This window comes from Gallinula chloropus, assembly GCF_964237585.1.
Source record: "Gallinula chloropus genome assembly, chromosome: 9".
NCBI lineage: Eukaryota > Metazoa > Chordata > Aves > Gruiformes > Rallidae > Gallinula > Gallinula chloropus.
The window spans coordinates 10,159,846-10,185,269 of NC_140094.1; the positions used below are offsets into that span (position 1 = coordinate 10,159,846).

At 36.2% G+C, this 25,424-nt stretch overlaps 1 protein-coding gene across 1 annotated transcript in view; it reads left to right on the top strand.

The window, feature by feature from the left end:
• Positions 1–771: 771 nt before the first annotated feature.
• EFL1 (elongation factor like GTPase 1) overlaps positions 772–25,424 on the top strand; it is a gene marked incomplete at its 5' end in the record, with an annotated part of 70,292 nt that continues 45,639 nt past the window's right edge. Inside the window, 14 exons of the mRNA XM_084268073.1 lie at positions 772–862; positions 1,321–1,388; positions 1,585–1,669; positions 2,914–3,047; positions 3,628–3,765; positions 4,554–4,768; positions 6,531–6,654; positions 7,523–7,599; positions 7,728–7,864; positions 8,735–8,857; positions 10,468–10,567; positions 19,685–19,836; positions 20,463–20,641; positions 21,191–21,326. Coding sequence (XP_084124199.1) covers positions 772–862; positions 1,321–1,388; positions 1,585–1,669; positions 2,914–3,047; positions 3,628–3,765; positions 4,554–4,768; positions 6,531–6,654; positions 7,523–7,599; positions 7,728–7,864; positions 8,735–8,857; positions 10,468–10,567; positions 19,685–19,836; positions 20,463–20,641; positions 21,191–21,326 — 1,759 coding nt within the window. The remainder of the gene's footprint in view (positions 863–1,320; positions 1,389–1,584; positions 1,670–2,913; positions 3,048–3,627; positions 3,766–4,553; positions 4,769–6,530; positions 6,655–7,522; positions 7,600–7,727; positions 7,865–8,734; positions 8,858–10,467; positions 10,568–19,684; positions 19,837–20,462; positions 20,642–21,190; positions 21,327–25,424) is intronic.

Consider the following 25,424-nt stretch of genomic DNA (forward strand, 5'->3'; position numbering starts at 1 on the left):
TCTCCGCCGGAGTAACTAAGGAAGCCTTCCGTCGCGTGGCAACGGCGGCGTTCTGGCGACGACTGGCCTCCGCCGGCTTCCGTCCGGCGTCACGCACCGGGGAGGGCGGGACGGAGCAGGAACGGGTACGGGCTTCCGGGTACGGGCGGCGCGGCGCTGGGACCGAGCGCAGGTGGGGCGATTGGCTCTGTGTGAGGGGCCGTTCGGCGCGGTGCGGCGCGAGGGTGACGGCACGCGCAGGACCGGCCTCGCGCGCGCACAGAGCGGGGCGGCCTCCCCCGTCCTTCCCCGGCTCAGCCCCGGCCCGGAGGACGCTCCCACCGGCGTTGCGGCCGTTCCCTCCCGGTGCACCGGTCCCCGGGGGGTGGGGGGTAGCTGTGCAGGGCCAAAGCGTTGTGGGAGCTGCGGTCGAAGGGGCGGCGGGGGGAGGCGAAACGGGGGAACGGCCGGGACAGCCCCGGCGTTGGCGCGGCGCCAGGGTGAAGCGTGAGGCGGCGCCTCTCCGGTGCGGAGAGCCGGGGCTGCCCTGTCTGCGTGCGTACCGAAAACCCGGCCCAGGCCCCCAGAGTCCCTGATTCCTGTTAAACGGAGGACCTGCCCCGTGCTTCCCGAGTTTCTGCTCGCCGAGGCGTAGTGCAGGTGGTGGCAGCGGACCTGGCGCGCTCCACGTGTCAGAGGAGGTTTCCCTGATGAGTAGCTCAGCTTACGTAACTGAAAACAAGTCGCCTCCTGCACTAAAATCCTTCTCTCCGTTCACAGAATCGGTGAGCCATGGTCCTCACAAGCGTGGGAAAGATGGCTGGCCTCCAGAAGAATCCTTCTGGGATCAGGAATATCTGTATATTAGCCCATGTGGATCATGGTAAGACATGGGTTGGTGACTGACAGGTGCCTTGTGAGGAAAGCGTGTGTAAGTGTTAGTTTGATGGGGAGATGCTGCGGTCACTGTTCTGAAGCATTAGGTTTGCATGGGTTCAGCTTTAATCTGTATTAATTCTGATTCTGAGAAGTCAAGTGGATTTATGCATGTTTCTTTTGCCTTGAAGCAGATTGGCTTTTAGAATCTAGGAGAGCATTACACTAGAATACCTTGAAGTGATTGAAATGAAACTTCTACTTTAGTGGGGCTGAATGTTGGCATGAATGAAAGATATGCATGTGTGAGGTAGGCAGGTGTGTTTCTGTTTATTTAATGGCTGTAGTTTGTTAAGCCTTTATTAATGTTGGTATCTCAGAACACTGTTTCCAGCATTCGTAATACTGTTGCACCCTTTTCTCTTGTTTGAGTTAATTTAAACTAAGTAATTTTTTTTTTTCCAGGCAAAACTACTCTAGCTGATTGTCTGATATCTACCAACGGAATAATCTCGAGCCGCTTGGCAGGAAAGGTAGTTCTACTGTCACTTTAAAACAAAATCCTGGTGTGTACATGCTGTAGTAATTGTAAATTAGTGATGATTAAGGAAATTCCGTTCCTAGTGTTGCTAAACCTCATTTTCTTGCAGTCATAGCTTTTGACAGTTCATAAGTAACTTGTGAAGGTAATTCTACAGATCCATCACCTTGTTTTGTTTTTGTTCTCAGCTGAGGTATCTAGACAGTAGAGAAGATGAGCAGGTCCGAGGAATAACAATGAAATCTAGTGCAATTTCATTGCACTTTGTGAAAGGTAAGTCGTTGATACTGGCAAGTACAAACTTGTTAATTTCCCCTGTCTCTTTGTTACTGCTGTTGAGATCTTTTGGTAGGCAACTTTTACTTTTGTGTTTCTAGGTGCTAGGGCATGTTTCTGCAAAGACTGAGGCATGTATTCAACTGTTACCCAGGTTTATCAATATGCAACCCAGGGTTAGGAAAACCATCTTCAATAAAAATTATTTTGTGCAGTCTTATCACTGCTATGTGAAGGTGCCTGTTATACTCTGAATTGTTCAGAGCACTTTTTGTAGTGTATTTACGGTCTTGTCTCTGTTAAAACTCTATGTTCCCCACTAGTCTTACCTGCAGCTAGGTGAAAGTAACACATTTTATGTTTTTCAAGCAGGCTTGTGCAGAAAAAAATAGTAATCAACACAAAAAGTGTGTGAACAGGAAAGCTACCATTAGTTTTTCCATTTCAGCTACAGCTGATTATAAAAAAATAGTTGAAATCAATGATCTTCCAGCAAAGTATTGAAAACTGTGCCTGCTTTATTGTTGACTCTGAAATGACCTTTTAGTGGTTAGAACCTTTTATGTCTCTTGTGTTTCTGTTGCATTGAAATTTAGATTCTAACACAGCTTCTTAAACAGGAAGGTGGTTTGATCATATTTTGATTATGGCTGATGATAAGTACAGTGAGTTCATCAAAAGTTGACTGGAGTCTCTGCTAAGCAGAATTTTTGGGGGCAGTAGTGTAGAAAAAAATGCGAACTTCTGTATAGGTATATTGAATATGTTTTAGTAATCTGGAGTCAAAAGTACTTAAAAAAAATCACAAGGTTGAAGTGAGGCATTTCAGCAAGAATGTAAGGTCTATTTTTATGACAGTCTGTCGCGATTTAGCTTTAAAATGCAGACCTTAATGGAGTTGATTTGTGTTTAACTACTTACCTATATCTGATGATACTACAAGCTTTTTCAGCATTAGAGTTTTTGTTTGGTTGGCTGGTGTGGTTTTGCTTTTAATTTTCCAAAGGTAGTTGGGCATTGAAAGATGAAAATGGGCATTAAGAGTGAGATTAAAAAAACAATTGGGCACGTGCTACCAGATGTTATGCTGCTGACAGTTCTGTCCTATTGGAAGTGTTCTTAAGCCTGATGTTTACTGCAGACCCTTACTAATAAATAACAACTTAAGCAGTATGACCAGGTGGCTGAAAGACATATTTTTGGGAATTGTTCTGAAATACTAATTTGTTGTTTGATCCTAGGTGATCAGGAGTATCTGATTAATTTAATAGACTCTCCAGGGCATGTGGATTTTTCTTCAGAAGTATCTACTGCTGTCCGACTCTGTGATGGTTGTATCATAGTGGTGGATGCTGTTGAAGGAGTCTGTCCACAGGTGAAATAAAGTATCTTAAATAGAGAAAGAGAGTAGAGAAGACAGAGTAAGCAAAGCCTTGTATATTATATAGAAATAAAAGATCAGCTGGTTTAAGTTTTGTAAAACTTTTAATAAATGACAACGTATTTGAGATATGAAAGAGGGTACTTAATTTCATACTTGGGCTCAAAAACTGAGCAACTCTGGTGCGTGGGTGTAGTGCTGTAGGATGAAAAAAACCAGTATCATATTTTTCAGGTAATGAAATATTTGCAAAGAGAAGAAACAAATTTCTTAAGGGAAATTTAATGTATTTAAATGTGGGTTTAGGGTATTAAAAATGTCAAGATATGCAAAATAACATTGATTGCCTTTTTTTTGTGGTTTATTATAAAGCGGGGTTATGTTGTTGTGGGCACTTCTGGCCTGAAATTCTGCGGAACTCTGTAATAACTAACACTGTACTACTGGAGTCGAGTTTCTGATTTGAATGTCAATGTTTAATTAATTTTTAGAATTACATTGTCATTTTTTTTATCATCCCACTTCTTTTGTGTTATTAAGCTTTCTGTAATGGATTCTCTTTCCTTCTTGATAGACTCAGGCAGTTCTACGGCAAGCATGGCTGGAAAATATACGTCCAGTGCTGGTGATTAATAAAATCGATCGCTTGATTGTGGAGCTCAAGCTCACCCCTCAGGAAGCTTACTTGCACCTTAAGAATATCTTAGAACAGGTATTCATGTTACAGTGACATGTTCACCCAGTAAACTTTGAGGATTTTTTTCTTCCCCTTTTTCTCCATTCTTGAATTGAGACTATAATTTTCATTGCTTTATAATTAGAGTAAATTCAGTGCAGCACAACTTTTTTTTTTCTTACTCTATGGGATCAATCACTTTATTAACGCTCTGAAAAGTTTTATTCCTAGTTGGTTTTGAAGTTCAGAATGTCCATGATAGATAAAAGAGGATTAAATGCCTCTTAGCAGGTCATCAGAAGAGTCTTAATTTTTAGAAACAATATGCTGAATGTTTTGTTCTTTCCATTAAATTGTTTAAACTTCTTTGGAGGTAGACAAATAATGCTTCTGATGTTGATTCATCTTTTAAGACATTAGTTGCCTTCAAACTCATTTCCCCTAGAAATGACTTTTTAAGCCCTTAACCTCCCTGGTTTCCCTTTGCCCTTCTTTGTTTCTTTGTTGGTAGTAACAAGTTCCTATTTCACCAGAAAGAAGTGTATTACACATGGTATTCTGTATCAGACACAACCTTGATGTGGCTGACTAACTTGGAAAGTACATGGTGTTTAAGTCAAAATGTTAGTGTCATCAAATTCCTGGTCTTCAAATGGGCAGGATTAGATACACAAGGTCTGTGTTTTACATAGCATGCCTGTGATTCATTCTGCAATCTTGTTAAAAAAATCTCTTTCGTATTTTTGGAGGGTTGAGGGAATTGCATTTTAATTGCAGGAGCTGTGGAAGAATGAACAAATAAAAGTGTTTCTAATGTATTGCAGATTAATGCAGTCACTGGGACACTCTTTACCTCTAAAGTCTTAGAAGAAAGAGCTGAGAAAGAAACAGAAAGTGAAAATATTTCAGAGACTGCACCAGGAGATCAAATTTATGACTGGAGTGCTGGATTGGAAGATACTGATGATTCACATCTTTATTTTTCACCAGACCATGGAAATGTGGTGTTTGCCAGTGCAATTGATGGCTGGGGTTTTGGGTAAGTTAGGGATTTAGTTACTGACTTGTTGTTTGGGGTTTTTTTAGTAGATTATTGCAGTTAATCTTTAAAGTATTTTTGCATCCTTAATGTATCCAAATGTGGTTTATGTTTTTCTTTGATATGAATATAATCAGTTCCAATATACTATTGACACTGAGCAGCTGAAATTGCTACCAGTGTTGTCTTCTATGTGACAGGGACCCTCTCTTGCTCGCTGGTCCCATTGTAGTGTCCAGCCTATCCTGGTAAACTCAGTATTTTATTAATTGCTGACATTTGATAGGCTGTAGTAGGCTGGGTCAGAAACTGTGGCAGTAGAGCTACCCCACACCTTTGTATTTTTGTTTTCAACAGTTGCTAAAGAGCATTATGGACATGTTTAAGTAAACGTAAGAATTTGGGCATAGAACAATTTAAGAAAATTTTCTGGGCTCCTGTATTTGAGTTTCTGATCAGTTCTGATTTTCAGTCCTGTTCTTAGTTACGTTTCCAGGGGCACCAGGCTCGTGTAAAGGTTGCATGTGTTGTGATCGCTTGCCACGAGGTGGAGTCGTTGTCTTCATGAAAACAGAACTAAAAAGATACTCTCTGTGATACAGGGCATGTCTTCAATATTGCAAAACCTTAAAAAAAAAAAAAAAAGCTCTGGGATTTTTAAGTCAAATTCAAGCTCATAAATAAGGTCTGTGCATAATCTATAGTCTAGCACAAACATTTCTTAGTACAGCAGAGGAAAGGGAAAATACAATGGGTTATTTACCTTAATAATCTTTCATAAATATAATGTTACTTTATAAGAAGAGAAGTCAGAGTTTAAGTGGTAATTGAAAACAAATCTTCAGATTTGACGTGTTGTAATATTCTTTAGTCTGAAAGAGATATTTTCATAGAGGATGTGTGAGAAGGAGATGTTTTAATTTCTGAGGGCTAGAGGGAGTTTTCTGATACGTTTGGTGATCTGCACATTAACGCATCTTAATTGAAGTCCTCCATTCCCATATGGTGTTCACAGTCCCTGTTCTCTTATATGTTGTGCATGGAAACAGTATTTTGATCTCTGTAGGCTTTAGCATTCTTGCTGTGTAATCTTTCATTGAAATTCCACAGGCCAAAAAGAGTGATTGTGGTAAACTGTTGTTATACCAAGTATTTGGGATGCAACTGTAACAAGGTTGTTTAAGTTTGGAGTTAGAATATTAATATTATCCTTAGTAGCTGGCAAAATATTCTTAATATGCTTTCAAGGAATACTGACCATTAAGAAAAATGTTTCTTAAAAAAATATATGTGCCCAAAGTAGTCAATTTAAAAAAAAAAATAAAATTACTCCCGTCTGATGGCTCAAGTGTGGCACAAAAGAATATGTGATTTTTAATTTGTACCATTTGAGTCACGGACAGTAATCAAATGCATTGGGGGTCATCTTTCATAATTTGAGAGTCATCATATAAATATTTAGAACTTTTGTATTTTTACTTTTTATTGGGGATAATACACAAATATTTGGTTCAAATAAAACAAGTTTAGCTTTGAAGCTCACTTGAAACAAATACTGATATTTCTGAGCTGTTATGACTAAACATTATTGTATATATAAAATGTTAAAACATCTGAGTTATAATGAAGGCAATTGGAAAAATGTGACTAAAGGATTTGAGGACTTGTGTGTGATTTTCATGTAAGCTGTCTGTTGCTCAGGCTGGTAAGCACATGTAAACAGCATTACACATTTATCAGTATGCATTTTGTTTCATTTCAGTATTGAGCACTTTGCCAAACTGTACAGCCAAAAGATTGGAATCAAGCCTGCAGTACTTCTGAAGACTTTATGGGGAGATTATTATCTAAATACAAAAGCAAAGAAGATAATGAAAGGTGATCAGGTATGAAGGTTGTCAGAAATATGACCATGAGGGGGGTTTTTTGTTCATCTTGGGATGTTTTAATTCTACTCCTAATGCTGTATCCTGAAAATTGACCTCAGTACCTTTTTACTCAATGTCAGTGGAACTATAAAGTCACTAGGATAGCCTTGAATCAGCTACTGGAGAGATATATTCCAAAATTGACAATTCAAAAGCTACATGGAGGACATGTCATCTAACAGTACTCACAGCTGCTCTTGACTTTCTCTGTTCACAAAATAAGGGATATTCCAGCTACCAGGATTCAGAGTAGATGGAATGTAAGACTACCAGAGACCTCCTCACTACTCTGGTTTCTACACTTCTTATTTGAAGAGTTCTTCAACAGCTGAGGATTTAGGATATTCATGTTTAGGGTAGGATTTAGGTTTTACAATATTTTTATCTTAGTGAGATGCCATTGAATGCTATACCACAATTCTAGCTTGAAAACTACGCTTCTCTTGCATTAGGTATTTCCACCACTAAAGGTTAAGAGGGAAGAGGGGTGTCTGTCTATTTTCATGTAATGATGATTTATTTTTTTTTTATGCTCTCATAGGCGAGGACTAATAGTTATCAAAAAGGTGATAACCAGGCTCAAACACATTCCACTTTTATCAGGCTCTTTTTCTAAAATTGAAACCCTTGTCCTTCAGCTTTAAATTTCATGTTTATTTTTCACCTTATGCCATTCTTAGAAGACAGACTCTTGAGGTAGTAATCTTGTGTGGAGACAGGTAACTCTTGATTTTGATTAAAGGTTTTACATGCTCGTTATTAAAATGTCAATTAAAACTATAGTCTTAGGCCTATTGTGATTAGCTGTATGTTTATGTTTTACCAGTCAAAAGGAAAGAAACCCCTGTTCGTGCAGTTGGTGCTGGACAACATCTGGAGTCTGTATGAAGCTGTTATGAAGAGGTGAGAAGATCTTTGAAGTTTTCCTGGAACATCTTTCCATGTGCTGTAATGAACAGAAATGTTGCAGATGTCTGTTACATGTTGCTACTGTGAGGTTTTTTTTAATCTATTTATTATTTTCCTTACAGAGACAAGGAAAAAATTGAAAAGATAGTCACCTCTTTGGGATTGAAAATCGGTGCACGGGAGTCACGGCATTCAGACCCTAAAGTTCATCTTAACGCCATTTGTAGCCAGTGGCTACCGATATCCGATGCAGTTCTCTGTATCCTTAAGGAAGATAGTTCTTTTAGTTGTAGTGGCAGTTCTCAGGCTTCAGATTTGCTATGATCTCTTTTTTTCACATCCATGCTAATGCTAGCTGGGCCTGTTTTCTCACTTGTAACGTTAAGTTACATACCTACCGTTAGTCTGGTATTTCTACCAACTTTGTGCTTTGGCATGCATCCTTTTTTTAGGAAAATAAGTTATGAAACTGAAAGGAGTTTCCTAGAGAGCCTGCTTTGGTGGGGGGGGTTGAACTTTATGATATTTGGAGGTCCCGTCCAACCCCTACAATTCGGTGCATCTGTGTGAGTTTAACAATATGCTTTTGTTACATAATTTCAGATATAAATGTTAGTGTTTTTCCTGAGGGATAAACAAATCTCTTTTTTATAGCAGTATCTTGGCTCTTCTGTCCATGAGCTTCTGTAGGTATCTGGTGTTATGTTTTAGGCATATGCATTCTTAATCGAAGATCAGCCTTGGCTGTTTGTCTACTGTGTAGACCATCTTACTGTTTTTATTGTAATACACATTATATTATAGTAGGTAGGCACAAAGTATTGATGCACAAATACTAAAACTCTAATCTTGCCCTAGCTCTGCTGTTCTTAGTTTGTCAGTTGCACAACCTCAACAGGGTGAGTTACCTGTACTTAACTGTCCCTCACGCCCTTGGATAAGTGCCAGAAATCATTGCTGGCTTGAGAGGCAGCTGTGTTGTGAAACAGACAGAGCGGATTTAGTTGTTGTGGCTGGCAGTTAGTGCATGACATTGATTTAAAGAAACAAACATTGAAAACATTTTTCTTTTGTTTTGCTTGTATTCAGTAAGGAAATATAAATATGTATCCTTAGCACTGTATTTTAGCCATGGTGTGTAATAAGCTTCCCAGTCCCATTGACATCATTGCAGAGAGAGTGGAAAAGCTGATGTGTGTTGGAGCTAGAACATTTGATTCTTTGCCACCAGAAACTCAGGAACTGAAAAGTGGTGAGTAGGTGTTCTCCCATTAACATGAAGGTTGTTTCTGTCCTGGTGGTTTTGTTTGTCTTTGGATCATAAAATGTGTAAAAATCTCTACTTAAACTTATAATTATTTTACTTACATTTTATAGCAATACATTTTTCTTCAATACCATATGCTCTCCTCTCAGAACTCCTACTGAGTTTTGTTTTTTTCCTGAAAGACAGATAAGATCTGCTGAAGTTGAACTAAGTATTGAGCAGAATTGAAAATCAAAATTGAAACTGTATGGATGTAATGCTCAGTGGTGACCAAACCTTGCATTTCTCCACATGTATGTGGTATTTTACTCAGTGGAGTAGGAAGGTCTATATACAGTCATGTGATGTTTCCCCCCCAGATTTGGTAATCTGAAAAAGAATGTTCTCAAATGATCTTTTCAGATAGGTTTGTTAGGTGATAAATAGGCCTTATATGTATGATTTGTTTTTCTGTCAACATTCTTCCTAACTGAATAGAATTTAACAGCATAGCATTTTCTTATAAGGTAGTAAATATTCTCTGATAGTTCAGGAGGTAGTTCAGTAAAATTTTCAAGAAGGTAACTTGTTTAAGCCAGTAGCAGTTAAAAACAGTTAATAAGTTTGTATGTGTAGTGAAAGGTGTTTATAAAACAATGCTTTCAAGAGACCTTCAAGAAATCTGAAGGGATGAGGTCTCAAATGTCTATTTGAGATGTGAATGTCAAATTGACAAGGTGTAGGAATTGTTTTCTGAGTGAGTCAACTGATAATTTCCTTCTTTACTGAGTATTTTCAAACAGTGAGTTTTCCAAACAGTATTCAATACAGTCTAAGTTAATTAGAAAAAATTTGCACCTGTAAAGGTCTCTTACTGCTCCTGGTTATGAAGAATTTGCGTATTTCACATTTAGTCAATACTGTGTTAATTTTTATTGTAGTCTTGCCTAAGACCTTCACAGTACAGTCCTTTCATGCATCAGATAAAAGGGAAAAGTGCAGAAGATTGATCTTCTATGTTGTTGTTAGAAGTGTTGAATGGTATTGTGTCTGTTTTGGAATTGATAATGTGTTCCAAGTTGGATGAAAAAGTACTTTGTGGCAATTTCCTAAGTATTGAGCAAGTTTTGTGTGGATCTTTCATCCTTTGAGGAATATCCATCCTTCCAGTTAAGTTCTTAGTATTTCTTTGAGATGTGTCTGGACATTTGCAGGACTTCTGCAAGAGGAAGAATACTTTGAGGTACTGAATAAATAGTTCAGTCTTGATGCTAAGCCTCTTTCTTTATCATTATACTGTAAACCAGCCTATGAGCTCAGCTTTAAATATCAAAACAGTATGTTTAGTTGGAATATATGTAGTTTCTTATGAAGGCTCCTATTTTTGCAATTTTGCCTATTTTATTTTGTTGTGAAACACTTGAAGGTATAGACAGTGTTGTCAAATCATAAGACTACAATAATTTCCTACTTTTCCTGTTAATTTGTCTTTAGCATATTATCCATTGATATATGAAATAAATAGTAATTCCTGTAAAATTAATGGAAAGTCAGAATTTTGTCCATACTGTTGGAAAGAAAAAATGTGCAAATAAATTCCCTTTATGTTTATTCAGCTTTTCTGAAATGCAGTAGTGAAGAAACAGCTCCAGTTATTGTCTTTGTTTCCAAAATGTTTGCTGTTGATGCAAAAGCATTACCACACAATAAACCAAGGTAAGAAAATGTAACATTTAACTTTTTAATCTGCATTAGATACTTTCGGGAAAAAAAGGTTATGTTACAAGTGTCAGTAAATTGTTTTAGACCTGAGAAAATAATTCACTAAATCTAGAGATGCAGTAAAGTCTTTTTAGCAAGTAGAGATTTTCTGAATGAGTTCACAAGATGATTTGTTTAACCATATTTTTAGAAGATTTAGGAAATGTTGAGGATTAAAAAACACATCTGTGGAAGAGTAGTACTTCTGTCTGAGTATCTCACCCTAGTGCATACATTGTGTGCTGTTTCAAGATGTTGGGTTGAAAATGATTGAGTTGTGATGCTTTTTTAGTTTTTCACTAAGTTTGTCTTCAAGATCATAGTAGCTTGCATTTGTAATGAGAAACACTTCCCATCAAATCTAGCATAGTTAGAGGATTTGTTACATTGTTTCATTCTTTAAGGGCCATCTTATTTTCCTTCCCTTTGATGGGTAGATCCTTCTTGATGTCATTTCCCTGATGTGGTCGAGTAGGCTACTTTTAGCTGCAGACACCTGCTTTTTAAAAGAAGAAATATGCTTTGGTTTTTTAATGAGTTTATAAGAACAAAGGTCATCCTAAACTTTTATTCTGCTACACCTCTGGAATATTTTCAGTAGTCAACTTCTGTACTAACTGTCCCCTTCCTTTTTTCTGGGGTTGTCACTGTACCATGAAATAATACAGAAAATATTAATCTCTTTACTGAAGTAGACTGATTGGGACTGTTAGTTTTTGTGCAAAATATTGCAGTAGTAATATTGAAAACTTTACTAATATCGTAGTTTTATACACACTTCCTACATATATTTCTTTCTTTTTCTTACCACACTTACCTACAAATCTTCCACCAAAAATCTTTCTTGCAGTCAGTTTGAATAGAGGGGAAAGATGCATTGCACTTATGGGTAGACCAGACACTAGATGGTGCAGTTCTACTTTGAGTTCTGTCCTTAATGTGTCTGCAACAAGAGTTCTTGCTCAGGTACTGATGTAGCACCACCAGCAGTGCCATTCCTGCTTTGTCTGGTTTCTGGGATAGATACTGTAGTTACCAGAAAAGGCTGCACTAAGGTCATCACTTTCTGCCTGTCTTATCACTGGTGCTGTCCACTTTGATTTGTGAGGAGGATCAAGATTCTTTGACGTGATGAGGATGAAACATATGGGCAAAGACACAGAAAGTCTGGGGCAAAGCTTTAAGATTTTAGGTAATATTTTAAAAAAGCTAGTGACTGCAAGTCTTCCTTTGTGACTACAAGTTAGGATTTCAAGCAAAAGACAGTTGATGAGAGATTCTGACTTTCCCAAGCGTAGCGGATCGTTCTTAGCCGTTCTGGTTCTATGTCATTGTCTTATGAGCACTCAGCCTCATGGATAAATTCTTCTTCCTTATTTCTGGTATTTATCTTAATTATTTTTCCTTGGTTTTTTTTTTTTTTCCCCCCCTGTGGTTTGGGTCTTTTTTTTTTTTTTAAATCTTAGTCATCACCCTCAGAAAGGGAGCTGTTTTATGTGTGTTTCTGCAGTGCTGATTTTATCTGGGATAGAGTTAATTTTCTTCATAGTAGCCAGTATAGGGCTGTGTTAAGGATTTGTGCTGAAAAGAGTGTTGATAAAATAGAGATGTTTTTGTTACTGATAAGCAGTGCTTACACAGAGGCAAGGCCTCTTCTGCTTCTCACACTGTCCCATGAGTGAGTAGACTGGCAGGGTGCACACGAAGTTGGGAGGGGACACAGTGGGGCAGCTACCCAACTGACCCAAGGGATATTCCATACCATATGATGTCATGCTCGGCATCTAAAGCTAGAGGACTAAGAAAGAAGTGGGGGATATGTTTGGGATTACAATGTTTGTCTTCCCAAGAAACCGTTAAGTTTGAAGGAGCCTTGCTTTCCTGGGGTTGTCTGAACACCTCCCTGCTGATGTGAAGAGGAGAATGAATTCCTTTGTTTTGCCTTGTGCACATAGCTTCAACTTTACTTATTCAACTGTCCTTATCTCAACCCACGAGTTTTTTCACATTCTCTCCTCTTCTGATTTTCTCCCCCATCCTGCCGTGGGTAAGTGAGTGTGGAGCTGTGTGGTGCTTGGCTGCTGCCTGGGGTTAAACCAGAATGTGTCACATGTACTTTTATAATTTTAAAAGAGAGAAGCTGTTCTCCAAATGGACAAAATATTTTTGAAGACATTTTCCATGTATTGTAGTTCATAATATGTGTATGGATCATGTATATATGTAGAAAAGCTTATGCATTCTGACTTGTTGGTTTTATTTTCTTCTTAGATAAAAAGTTGGTACTCTTAAATGTACTGGCTTTCAGAACACAAACACAATTACATTTTTGCACTCTGACACATATTGTGCAACAACTTTGTAATTCTGATCATCAATCTGGTTTGAAAATCCTCAAGATGTTTATGGAGTGCGGGATTTTAGTTGACTGATGGTCCAAGTAATGCAGAGCTGGTCCAAAAATACAAACAGTTTAGATAAATTAAGCTTTCTGAGATAATACTGTGGGACACTAAGGACAGCCCTGGAATGCATTCTGGGAGAATTGAGGCTTATTAGTGATGTCTATAGACAATATGCCCTTTCTCCCTGTTTATTCAGTAAACTGAAAATTGCAATGTCTTGCTCCGTGGTTTTTGTGAAAAGTATTTCTTGGTGGCCTCAAATTATTCAATTAGTTGCTAATTGGCTAGTATTAAAATGAGATCACATTACTTTTTCTTTGAGATAACCAGTCATTATCAGCACCATGTAATTTTGCTGATTGGGTAGTGTTAACAATTTCATTTATGAAGTGACAGTTGGATTCTGTGTTTTAATGAAAAATAATAAATGTGTATTTCTCAGTATTTCAGTGGTTAAGATTCTACAGGTAAGCAGTTCTTGGAGAGATTAGGAAAGTTTTAGTTTTAAAGAGGAAGGAAAGCTATCTCCATGAAACAAAATATAAGTGTTTTAAAAACACAGCATTGGGTAAAAGTGGTTCCTAAACATGTTTTGAATTATATGGGCCACTCTGGCTATTTACAGTTACACAGTGAAATTGTGCTTAACAGAATTGAGTGTTGGCTGTGTGGAGTGTGTGAGATCCAGTATTTAAACTGGTATTCCGTGAGGATGTGCCATAAGAATGCCTGAACATAGGGAGGAACAACTAAATACGTGTGTTATGTCATGTTTACTGAACATCAGTATCTTAGATGGTCCATTTGAATGTTAATTTTGAGGACCCATAACTCTGTTCTTGTGTATTCTGATGTTTGCCTGCTGGATCTATATGTTACATTATTTGCATACATTGGGGGGTAAGGAAGGGAATACTTTTAAGCACGTTAAGCATGTAAAATATCTGAGATTTTTCTCTAGGTTTTTGTTGGGTTTGGGTTTTGTGTTGTTTTGGGATTTTTTTCCCAGCCCCCAAGACTTACTCTTCTATTTCCAGAAGCGAAGCGAAGTAGATCTTTGCTACTACTTCCATGTGTAAGGTAGTACTGGGTAATGTTAGCTTTTTGTAAATGTCTTAGAAACTGCAAATTGAACATGAGGTTTTTATAGTTTGCCTTATTTCTGCCATCTGCTTGTAATACTTTTTAAGCATAGGAAAAACAAAAAGTCCGTGGTGTGCAATAAATGATAATGAAGGTTGGATTTTTAATTAAAACAACCTCCTTTGGGACTGCTGTTGGCAACTAATATCTCCTAGAAGGTGACTTTAAAAATGAGTAGATTATATACTAAAACTGGTATGGTTTTGCTTTTACTGTTTAAATAACAAAGGTTGTCAGCTGTTAGAATACCAGAATAGATGGGAAATAATTTGTAGTTACAACAGGTTGGCAGCTTATCTTCTTTGGAAAGATTTGAAACTTGTTCTGTATGATACCATATATCCTATATGTCCCTGAGTTTTTATGAGGTTTTCTAAAGAAATGGGAATTGTGCAAATACGTTTTGTCTTCCTGTTTCTTCTAAACTTCTGAAAGTATTTGCTAATTCCAACCAAATCAGATAAAGATGTAAATTCACTGAAAATTGGTGGTGGGGCAGAGTAGACAAACAAATTAGGACCCTTGATAAAGAGACTGTAGTGTGATCTCCTTCACTTTAAATATTAAAATAATCTAAAACCAAAATTACCTATTGGAGCTACTTGCTTCATACAGTGAGGCAATGATTACCTGATGATTGCTGTGGGTTATTCTTAGGTGCTTCTTTCTCTACTTTCTACTGGTGTTTTACACTGAACTGCAGCCAGAAGCAGAATGGTTGAGTGCAGGTGTATAAATAAAAGCAGAGCTTGGCATTTAGGCATGCAGTATAAAGGTTCCAGTTTGTTTTTCCTGAGGTTCAGAATTCTGTCTTACATAGCCAGTGTATTCAAGTCCATAATTCTTACAATCCTGCTGAATTATGTAAATAAATAGAGCACACTAAAGAAATTCCATTTCTGCTTTTCTGTGGTACTAAAGAATAATGTATTGACAATATAACCTGATATACTAAAATTCTATTTCACGACTGTATTAAGGGATATAAAACCTATAATACCCTTACCATTTTTCTCCAGATAAAATGTATGGGACTTCCTTCTCCTCAATCAGCTGAAATTGGGATTTCTTTTTTTTGCTCTTGGATATCACCTTGGAATAGGCACTTTCCCGTACACTTCTGTGATTGTAATTATATGTGTTTGTTTTGTGGTACTGCTTGTTTGCATGTCTTAAACAGATTGTAATGTACTTCATGTATTTCCTTTCTAATGTTTCTTAAAAGCTGTATTATAAAAAATGTAAATCCTGTGATTTTTGCCCAGCCTTCAGCTAAAAAGATGTAACAGTGTTTTGATCAAAAGCTGATAACTTTTTTTAAAGTTCTGGAAGAACTTTAGCTCTGTAAGAGATTACCACCTTCTTGCAAGTAAATTAATTTTTATGTGTCAAGGAAATATGACTTTCAGGGACTTGATCTGAACCCATTTTCTGTTTGCATTAATAGTTTGTTCTGAATTGGAGTTAGTGCATTAGAAATTAATACGTCGTGAGGCATCTGAGCAGACTGTCAGACTTACAGGTTAACATCTCAAAATGGCACCCGGTTATTTAATTGAGTAATATATGCTGTCCCAAAATTAAACCCCCTACTTATTATGTAACAGTATACACTGAATCCTACTAAGACCTTTGGAACTGATCTAAGAGAGGAATACGTAACAATAGATAGAATATGAATTTACTTTATGTAATTAATTGTAAGCTTGTAGCGTTCTGTAACAGCTTTTCTTTTAAGTTTCTTCCTTCTTTATTGCACATTTAGTATGTGAGAAATCAAAGGTCAGTGTATCAAACGAGTGTTTTTCCAAGGCACTGTATGACAGGTTGATATTGATATCTGTTTCATTCTATATCCCACAATGAATGATACTTATTATATAGTATAATGTAAAACTGTTCTTTAGTATTCCACTTCGTGGTTGTGTTGTATGAGCATTGTGTGAGATTTTATGTAAATTCTGCTTTGGATAATTTTCAGTTGCTCATTTCGTGTATGTGTGTTTATTTCTACTGTGAGTTGCCAAGTGCCTTCAGTTGCAATAGAAACGATAAGAAGTAATCGTAGTAGTTGTACATTAGTTTGTGAATGGAAGTATTTCCATAGATATTAAGAAGCTTAATCCAGAAATTAATGAACTTCAGGTGGATTAGGAAGACCAGAGGACATACTCTGTGCTGAACTGCAAGCGAGCTGCATGTGAGAGCACTGTCCTATAAATCACTTGGATTTAAAAACATTAACAGAATTTAATCCCTTAGTTTCACGAAAGCAAGTACACATCCATGAGCTCATAGAATTTAAACTGGTACATACTTCCTCTCCATACAGTATTCTCAGACACTTCAAAAACATTGTTATTGGCATGGGAGATGCAGCACAGAGACTTGTTGATCCAAGTGTCAGTCTTCTGGAAATCACTTGATGTGCTGACTGTGATGTTTCCTTTTTAAAGTGGTTTTATAGTTTTTTAAAAGGGTAAAAAAAATAAATGTAACTCTTTAATAATCAGAGGCAAGTTTATCTTTAAGCTTCTTGTTTGGATTATTCACTATGAATTTTTGAAATGTCTTGGAATGAAATCTCTCTTTGATAACATGGAACGGCAGCAAAGCTATCATATTCAGGACATTGATTGCATGAAAAGCTTTAGTTGTCATTCAGTTAGAATTAAATGAGTTATCCTGGGGGAAAACAGGGAATAAAGGAGCTTGCTTATGTTACCTGAAATTTGATGCAATTAATCAACAATCTACTCAAGGTTACAGTATGTATATTATACTCTTTTCCACATGATTATTTATATAGCATTTGTTTATCACAGGGTTCATGTTACCCATGTTGTTAGTGAGCTGAGTTAGTAACAATGTGGGTACCCATATATGTCAGCTATATTACTTGTGCCTGGTTTATGTCTATGGTGTCTGGATGCTACAGCATCTCTCTGGAAGCAGGGAACCTCTTTCTGATTTAGAGATTTCATTCATTGGTTTTTGTGTAACTGTATGGTACCATTTTTTTATTCTTCCATTATTATGAGACTGCAGATCCTTTCTTCTAGAGGGAAATAAAGAGGAGAGAAGAAACACAGTAGGGAAGAAGAGAGCTTTCTTCTGGTTTGGATAGTATTTGTTCAAAATTGATTTCCTTTCTGATTGGTTTTGCCAACTGGAGAAATTGAATAAATCAGAGTATAATTTAAAACTGATTTTGTTGCAGATCCAGTGCTTTATGTGCATTAATCTTGTTCAGTGTTCTGCTTGAGTGTGTTACAATTCTATATAAGGATTTATTTGACAACATTATCTTTTTGTGGTTTCTAATGATACTACTGGGAGTGACTAATTTTATAGAAATTGACGCTGACAGAAACCAGGATAGAAGTCTAGGTTGTTCCTACTAGCTAAAGTCCCACCCACACTCAATCTGCTTCTGATCAAATTGAGAATACATTTAACTGTGCTTGTATGTATTGTAAATTACACCACTGCATTCAAACTTGTAAGGTACCTTCAACATTTATCATTAGGGCTATCTGGCACCTAAATACACCAATACTTTTTAAAATACCACCTAAAGGGGAAAAAGGCAAACTTTTTTTTTTGGTCTCAGAATTATTTACACAAATGAAAAGTATTTTTGGACAATAAATTTTGTTGGAATGTATAGATATTCTCTCATGTGTGCACTATGCCATCATGTATAGACTGCTTTTATGACACCCTTGGCTGTCTCATCTGTACTTTCCCTATCAATCTCTTTCCTCTGGGATTTTTTCAGACATTCCTAACCCTTAAATAGCTTTGAACAGCTGCCTTCGGGAGGAAAAAAAAATCATCATAAAATAGTTTTCTTCTCTACCATCTGCTTTGCATTTTGCATTGTTAATCCTCGCTCTCTTCTGCAGTAAAATAAACAAACCAAACAGAAATACCACACTATCCCAAATTTCAGATACCTATTCTTAAATCCATTACAAAGGTTGATTTTTCAAATGACAAACAGAAAAAATAAGTTGCTGAGAAGTCTGTACTGACATTTTTGTCTGCCTTTAGCCTTTTTATGGCGTGTAATGTGTCTGTCCCAGGATTCTGGGTTCTGAAAGTCTGCTTCAAATTCTGAAGCTTTATCCTGGGGGCCTCTCTTAGGTAATTAGATTTTTAATTTGCTTACAATCTTCTTGCTCTTTTGAGTTGAATGTTTGGATTCGAGGTAAACATGGTAACAGTGTTCAAAGTGATTTCCTAAATTTCTAAGAATTTTGATAAAATGAAGGGTATTATTATACATATTTTAAATTAAGTCTCTTGCAGAATGTTCTGTATGCAGAAAAGCATCTGCGTTATGATTGAGATATATATATATATTTATATATATATTTATATATATATATAAAACTTACTAGCAGTGAGTTGTTCTCAGCCACATAGTCTGTTCAGGGTTTCCTGCCCCTGATTAACCCATTAAGGGCAAAGTAACCATCCAGTGAGTGTCTCTGCTGGCTACACATAAAAACTTTGAGCGTTAAGTAATGGGTTCCTATCTGTGAGTGTGGTATGGTTGGTAAGGGGGTGTGATTCACTCTTTTTTTATTTTTTTTTTTTTTTTAAATCTAAGTAGAGATTATATTTATATGCAGGCTCTGTAATGAGAAAGTACAGCTTTTTGTTTAGGGACAGATTTAAAAATCAAATGGAGAATTTCAGGCAGTAGTATTAGATGTCATACATATGTGTAACTCACTTTGCTGAAGCACTTAAGATGCTTGAACAGAGGCAGAAGAATCCATTTAAAAATAAGTCTATTTATATTGACTTACTTAAGAATGATAATGTCATTCTTTAATTTTTGTTATTTATTGCATTAAATCTTACATTAAAGCACTTTGTTTTAAGGCTGAGTTTACCAGTCAGTGGACAGAAGTTGCATCAGAATATTAAAATGTTTTTGTTGTTGTTTTAAGTCATTTGTCCTTTATGAAATTACTGACTTATGGAAAGGTTAGTTACAGCAAGCAAAGGCTTCTCCCTGTATTTGAACACTTCCCATGAAGACTACCCTAAAATGATAAAGACACCACAAGTACCTTAAAATTACAACATTTGATCCCTGTGTGTTTGGAAGAAAAGTCTGGTACTTTTTCTAACTATCTTGGAATAGACAAGCTTAGGTTAGTGAACTATATATGCTTTGTTTTAACTGTCATTCTTGCTCAGGATAACATACTGGATGAGGTGTAAAAAAGAAGTTTTGTAAATTGGCTTGGCTCTTCTCTGGAAGTTAAAAGTCAGTGGGAGAAACTTGCCTTATTAGAAGTTTAACACCACGTCCTCTTCCTAGACATGGGAGAGGAAGAGTTTGGTCATTTTAGCTGACTTGAAATATATAGTATCATGGGATCAAAAGGCATTCTGCATAAGGTCTTTTTTTTTTTCCTATGCCCAATACAGTATTCTAATTATTGTGATTTATTTTTAAAATAAATGACTTTTACAAATGCTGATGTTTTGAAATCCAATGTAGGCCTTTAACTCAAGAAGAAATAGCTCATCGGCGTGAACTTGCAAAACGAAGGCATGCAGAAAAATTGGCAGCAAATCAAGGAAAGGAGCTGTCAGAAAAGCCCCCAAGTGAAGCAACGTCTGAAGTAACTACAAACACTGGTGATACAAAAAGTATGTGATGCTTTGCTACCTATTTTTCCTAGAGGACATTTAATAGCAGTGTCTAGATGTTGTCTAGGGGCTGTGTCCCTTAAAAGAATCATCCATGTGCAAGTCCAACAGATTAACAGATGGAACTGAATGAAGAGTGGGGAGTGATTTATAAGAAAGGTGATAGTCCATACATGCTGTAGTAGTGGTATGGATACTTGTTCCTATAGTACTTTGAGTCAGTGAAGATTGATGCTTGAAGTTGATGTGCTGCTGAAAAATTTAACTTTCACACTAAGTAGAAGGGTGCAGTGATTGGTTTTTGCCCTTGTGTGCAGGATAGAAAGATTCAGATTTATTTGGCTTATTGCTAGAACCTTCTTATGGACTTGTTACTAATCTATTTATGCCCAGCTTTTAATTCCTTTAAACTTCTATGAGAATAACTGCTGCATTAAAAAAACCCAAATCAAACAGCCTAATAATTGCTACAAAAGCAGTAAATGAGCATAATCCAGTACTGGATTATAAATTGCAGTGGGGCATTCTTGCTGTCTTTTCATGCATGGTGTGATAATTTTTTTGTCCTTCAGGTGATGAGGCAGAAACTACTTCTACATTTCATATATTTTTCTACCTTTGATTAGGGGAAGAGGAACAGCCTGCTGCTCAAGTAGACAATGCAACCTCAAAAACAATGAAACAGGAAGCAGACAACAAGGAGTCTTTCATTGCTTTTGCTAGAGTGTTCAGTGGTGTGGTACGAAGAGGGCAAAAAATCTTTGTTTTAGGACCAAAATATGACCCTGCTGAGTCTCTGCATAAGGTAAGAGGTTACAGTGAAATGTTGCCATAAATCATCAGTATTTAAAAGAATCCCAAGTTAACTTTTTAGGTGTTGCTCATTCAGAAAAATAAAAAAAATTAAAAAGTTAAAAATTTTGAAAAGTATGCAGGTAATTTAAGCAGTTGTGGTAAAAGTTGACTGTGTCTGTAAAAACGTTTTAAAACTTTACATTTCCAAAATAGCTGAAGTAAAAGAAAACTTATGAAGAAAAAAAAACAATGCTTTTAGGGAGCAGGAAGGTCCATAATACTGTTGAAAAAAATGGTGTTAAATCTTTTGAGATTGTGATTGTAGAAGTTCATTGCTTATGAATTTACTTTAAAACATTTGTTCTGTCAGTGACAAAAGTTAGGAATAGGATGTGTTTAAAGGAAAAGTATTTTCAAGTATATGTTGTTTTTTCTAACTTGAAATGAAAATGCTTCCAAATATATTTCTTAGCTCTGGAATCCAAGGAGGTTTGGAGGAAGAAGTTTGTTTCAGGACTAAGGGATAAATATCTAATGCTGTTTGTTTTACTCTGTGTAGCTGTCATCCCAGTGTTCTGCTACAGATGATCTGCCATTAGTACCTCATATGACTTGCTGTACATTGGAGAATCTCTACTTGCTTATGGGAAGAGAACTTGAAGATCTTGAAGAAGTACCTGCAGGAAATGTTCTGGGTAAGATTTAACTAGTATCTAATTTTCTGGAGCTTCAATCCTTATATCATCCAGAATACACTGAAATAATATTCTTGTGATTAATAATGAGAATAAAATTTCACGTGATTAATAATAAGAAAATTTAAAGAAATAATTGTTTTAGCTGAGTGGTGTGTGCAAAAAATGAAGGCCCTTTAATTAAACTGTTACTTCTGTAAACTTTGAATTTTGAGGAGAGAAGAGATGGAAATGAGGATTTACACTAGCCTCATTTACTGTTATCCTCAGGTTAAGGTGCTGCCAGGTAAGTATCACTGCTAGGTGTTGCCAAAGCAACAGTACGGTTTCATATTTTATAAATTCATACTTTAGATATAAATTGGTTGTAATATTTCCCAACAGTGGAACTTAGTAGTGCTTGAACTACAGTGCTAAAAAAGTTTTGCTTCTTTGGCTGTGACAAATCTTGAACTTTCTCCTTGGACAAGGTTCTAACTTATGTAATCATAATCATTGCGTTTTGCTCTTTTGCACCAGATTCTAAGCTGCTTTGCTGTAGAGTATGAACAGCACTCCTTGCTGATTTTGTCCTTCATTTGTGGTTGTTTTTTTTAATATCAAAAATACTGTTTAGAAAGTATAAACTTTAAAAGTTATTTGGTTCTTTATTTATTTTTGAACATGTATGAACCACAACAAAATGCAGGATTATATTTTTATGTCTGTTGTCTGATTTTTGAGAAATATATAGTAAATTAAAATAGGTGTAGTCTGTCAGGGTTGGATATTGATAATCTTGGCCGTTTAACCATGCAGGTCACTTTTGAGATGGGCCTGCTGTTCAAAATATAAGCAGCTGGTGAATTAGTTTTATTTGGAAGCTTAACATTTTAAAATTCTGAATTATACGTTACCTCTAGTCTGATGCCCAAGTGGACCATTTTCACAATCAAAATGTATCAAGTATATAGTCTCTTCAAAAAAATGATTAAGAGTTTGAAAAATGAAACCCATCTCCCAAAAACACTCTGCACTTAAAAGTGAAAGCATATCATCTTTGTGCTTGCCAAATAATAAATACTCATGGAGCTGCAGAGAAAAAGACAGTGAGAATTACATTATATCTTTAACGTAAAGAGACCAAATGTCAAGAATTTTTTTGTAACCAATTAATTCCACCAAAAAGTTTTGCGTAGTCTGCACTACTGAAGGTTGCTCTTCAGTGGCATCTAGCTTTTCCATAAAGAAAAGCATTATTAGTTAATACGACAGTTACAAGTGGTGACACAAAATTTGTCATATTTAGAATAATTCATTAGAATTTTAAGATCAGAATAACCAGTCTGAACAAACTATGTTTGGTATTTTACTACATCATGGCCTAGTTTCTTTATGTATTGACAAAACAGCTTTTCATTTTTTCATAGAAAGTTCAAGATCTAGTATATATATTTTTATTTTTTAAAAAAATCTGATGGAATTTTAAAGAATTTTAAAAGCTAAAACACCCTAAATCCTTGTTAATTTGTTTCTTCTAATTCCCTATAAAGCTATATTGTTAATTTACATGAATTCAGTAAATACCTTGACTAACTTAATCATGATTTTCCATGCTCAGGAGAAAATGCAATACATTTATATGAAAGAATTTGTAACAATGGTGATGCAAGACTTACTACTCCAGTTATAAACAGTTATTTCTGTTTCAAAGGTCATCTTTTAAAGCATACAGCAGTGATTTCTCTCCAACCATATAAGGAAATTGCTTGTAGATTATCTAGTAAATGAAGGAAGCTGTTCTTAAAGCTCTGTAGTTAATTAAATTAATTGCTGGAAGGAGTACACAGTTATTCATGACTGCCTATTCCTACTTTGCAACTTGTGGCATAGAGATTTTTCAGGTTGGGTTTGTTTTGGTTTTTTTCAGCATTTGGGGTTTTTGTTTGGGGTTTGCTGGGTTGTTTCTTACAAGGAAGAACCTGCTTGGCCATAGCGAGATGCCTTGTTATTCTTGATACTGGCTTATGTACAGGTTTCATGATCAAAGACGTGGCTTGATACAAAACATTTTATCCCTTGTTCTTTAAAACACTTCATCCCTTTCCTTAAAATTCTAATCTCCTTCTAATTGCTAGAAATCTGAGAAAGTTGCAGCAAAATACTGTAAGAGGGAAAGGTAATGGAGCATACTGTGTTTGAACTATGGTGCTGTCACACAAATGAGATTCAAGGACATCTGGCTGAAGAGCAGTACTATGTCCCTGTCTAATATGCACAGCCATTCTAGCAAGCTTTGGAAAGTTATTTTCTGGTATTATTCTGAGTTCCTGGAAATTAGGAGAAACAGACTGCTTTGCATTAGCTAGTTTGTATTGCAAGCTTGCAGTTCAGTATTTGTTTTGTCAAAAGTATTTGTCAGAAAGCTTTAAGTGGTATGTCATTTTTAAGTAATGGCAAACACAAAATATTGCTGCTTTTAACATAGCTGTTCATAATTCACAATTTTTGATCTTTACAATCTCTATAACTACTATACATTTTTTGTAGTCCTTGAATAGGAGGTAAAATACGAGAAAAATTTCTTGCAGACTAATGCTAATAAGCTTTATTTTAACAATTATTTATCAGCATACTCTATGAAAAGTTTAAAATTATTTCACTTATGATTTTATATTAAGAATATTTTGTCTACATCAAGACCACCTCTATCACACCAGTGTTTGGAAGGACTGGTAAGTGTGTTCTGGGGAACTCTGTGAGGAGTAGCGGGGAAAGTTGATTTGCTTGTTCCCGTTCAAGAGTCTCTTTATTCTTTTTTTGTTTTATGTAGGTAGTAAAACCAGGAAAAATAGAAATACAGGAAAAGTATGATTTTTGTCATACTTTCTGATATTTTTGTGGCTGAAGATGATAAAAAGAACTTAGTGAATGATCCCCAATGTAACAAAGGAAAAATAGAAGGTGATATGTGAGGGAAAATTAACTTGAGCTCCTAAGTAAAAATTGAGGAAGTGTATGCTCTCCATTGCACATAGCAGCTTCCTTCCTTCCTTCCTTCCCTGTTCCTTCCCTCTCCCCTATTGTTATTTTTCATGTTGCTGTCCTGTAATTGAAGGCAAAAAGCCTTTTTTTGATATATGCAAAAGAAAGTGTGTGTGGGGGGTAGTAATGAAAAGAAATGAAATGGAGTTAGTATAAAAATGTATTTTAAATGGGGTGTTTTTGTGATATCATGCACACACAAATGAAAGGCCTGAGATTCCCATACTGGGTGTTGATTCTTACTTTGAAGTAGTGTACACAAACATTGTTGTAAAAATTAATGAATATGTTTCTGAAAACACTGGTTTAGGTACTTGTGTAAGTGCAGGCATGTCTGGGTCCTAATTTAAGTGAATAATGTTCTGGGTTTTTTTCAACTTGGGTCATTGTCGTTGTTAATTGTAATAAACTTTGTCCCAAAGCATATTGTGGTCACACACTCATTTATGTACAAACATAGCAGTTCAGGATAATATGCATCTTAAAATGGACACATACTGCTTTTTACCCACAAGTTCCACAACAATAGTCTTGTGTTTGCTACCCTATAAAAACCAGATTTTTCTCAGAGCTGCCTATATGACTGTTCAAGTGTTTTGTTGAATATTGTTAAAAGTAAAGCTTTTTCCTTTACCACTGGATTTGTAGTGCCTTAGTATAATGCTCACAGGAGGCTAGATGATTTCCTGAACGTTTTCAAAAGCAGTTAGCTATGTGGATATCAAGTGTTCTACCAAATTAAGAGCATTTGTTTCTTTAACTTACCGAATGACATTAAAAGCAGGAATTTGGAAGTCACTCCTGTTGCCAGCTCACTGTGAACTAACTTCCTACATGATGGACTGCTGTTGTACCTTGGTTTTTCTGTTTCTAAAATGCTTGTTTTCCCATACAATGTTCTTTCATGTTTTAATTATTTATAAAGTGCTGATATAATTCTTGACATGTAAAAAATATGATTATGAATTCCTACTTGGGGATTTTTTGTACTTTTCTGAAGATAGGTGCCTTACAGCTGCAGCTCGTGTGAAGAGCAGGTATGAAGTAGTGTAGCTAACCTTATTAAAAGGTGTC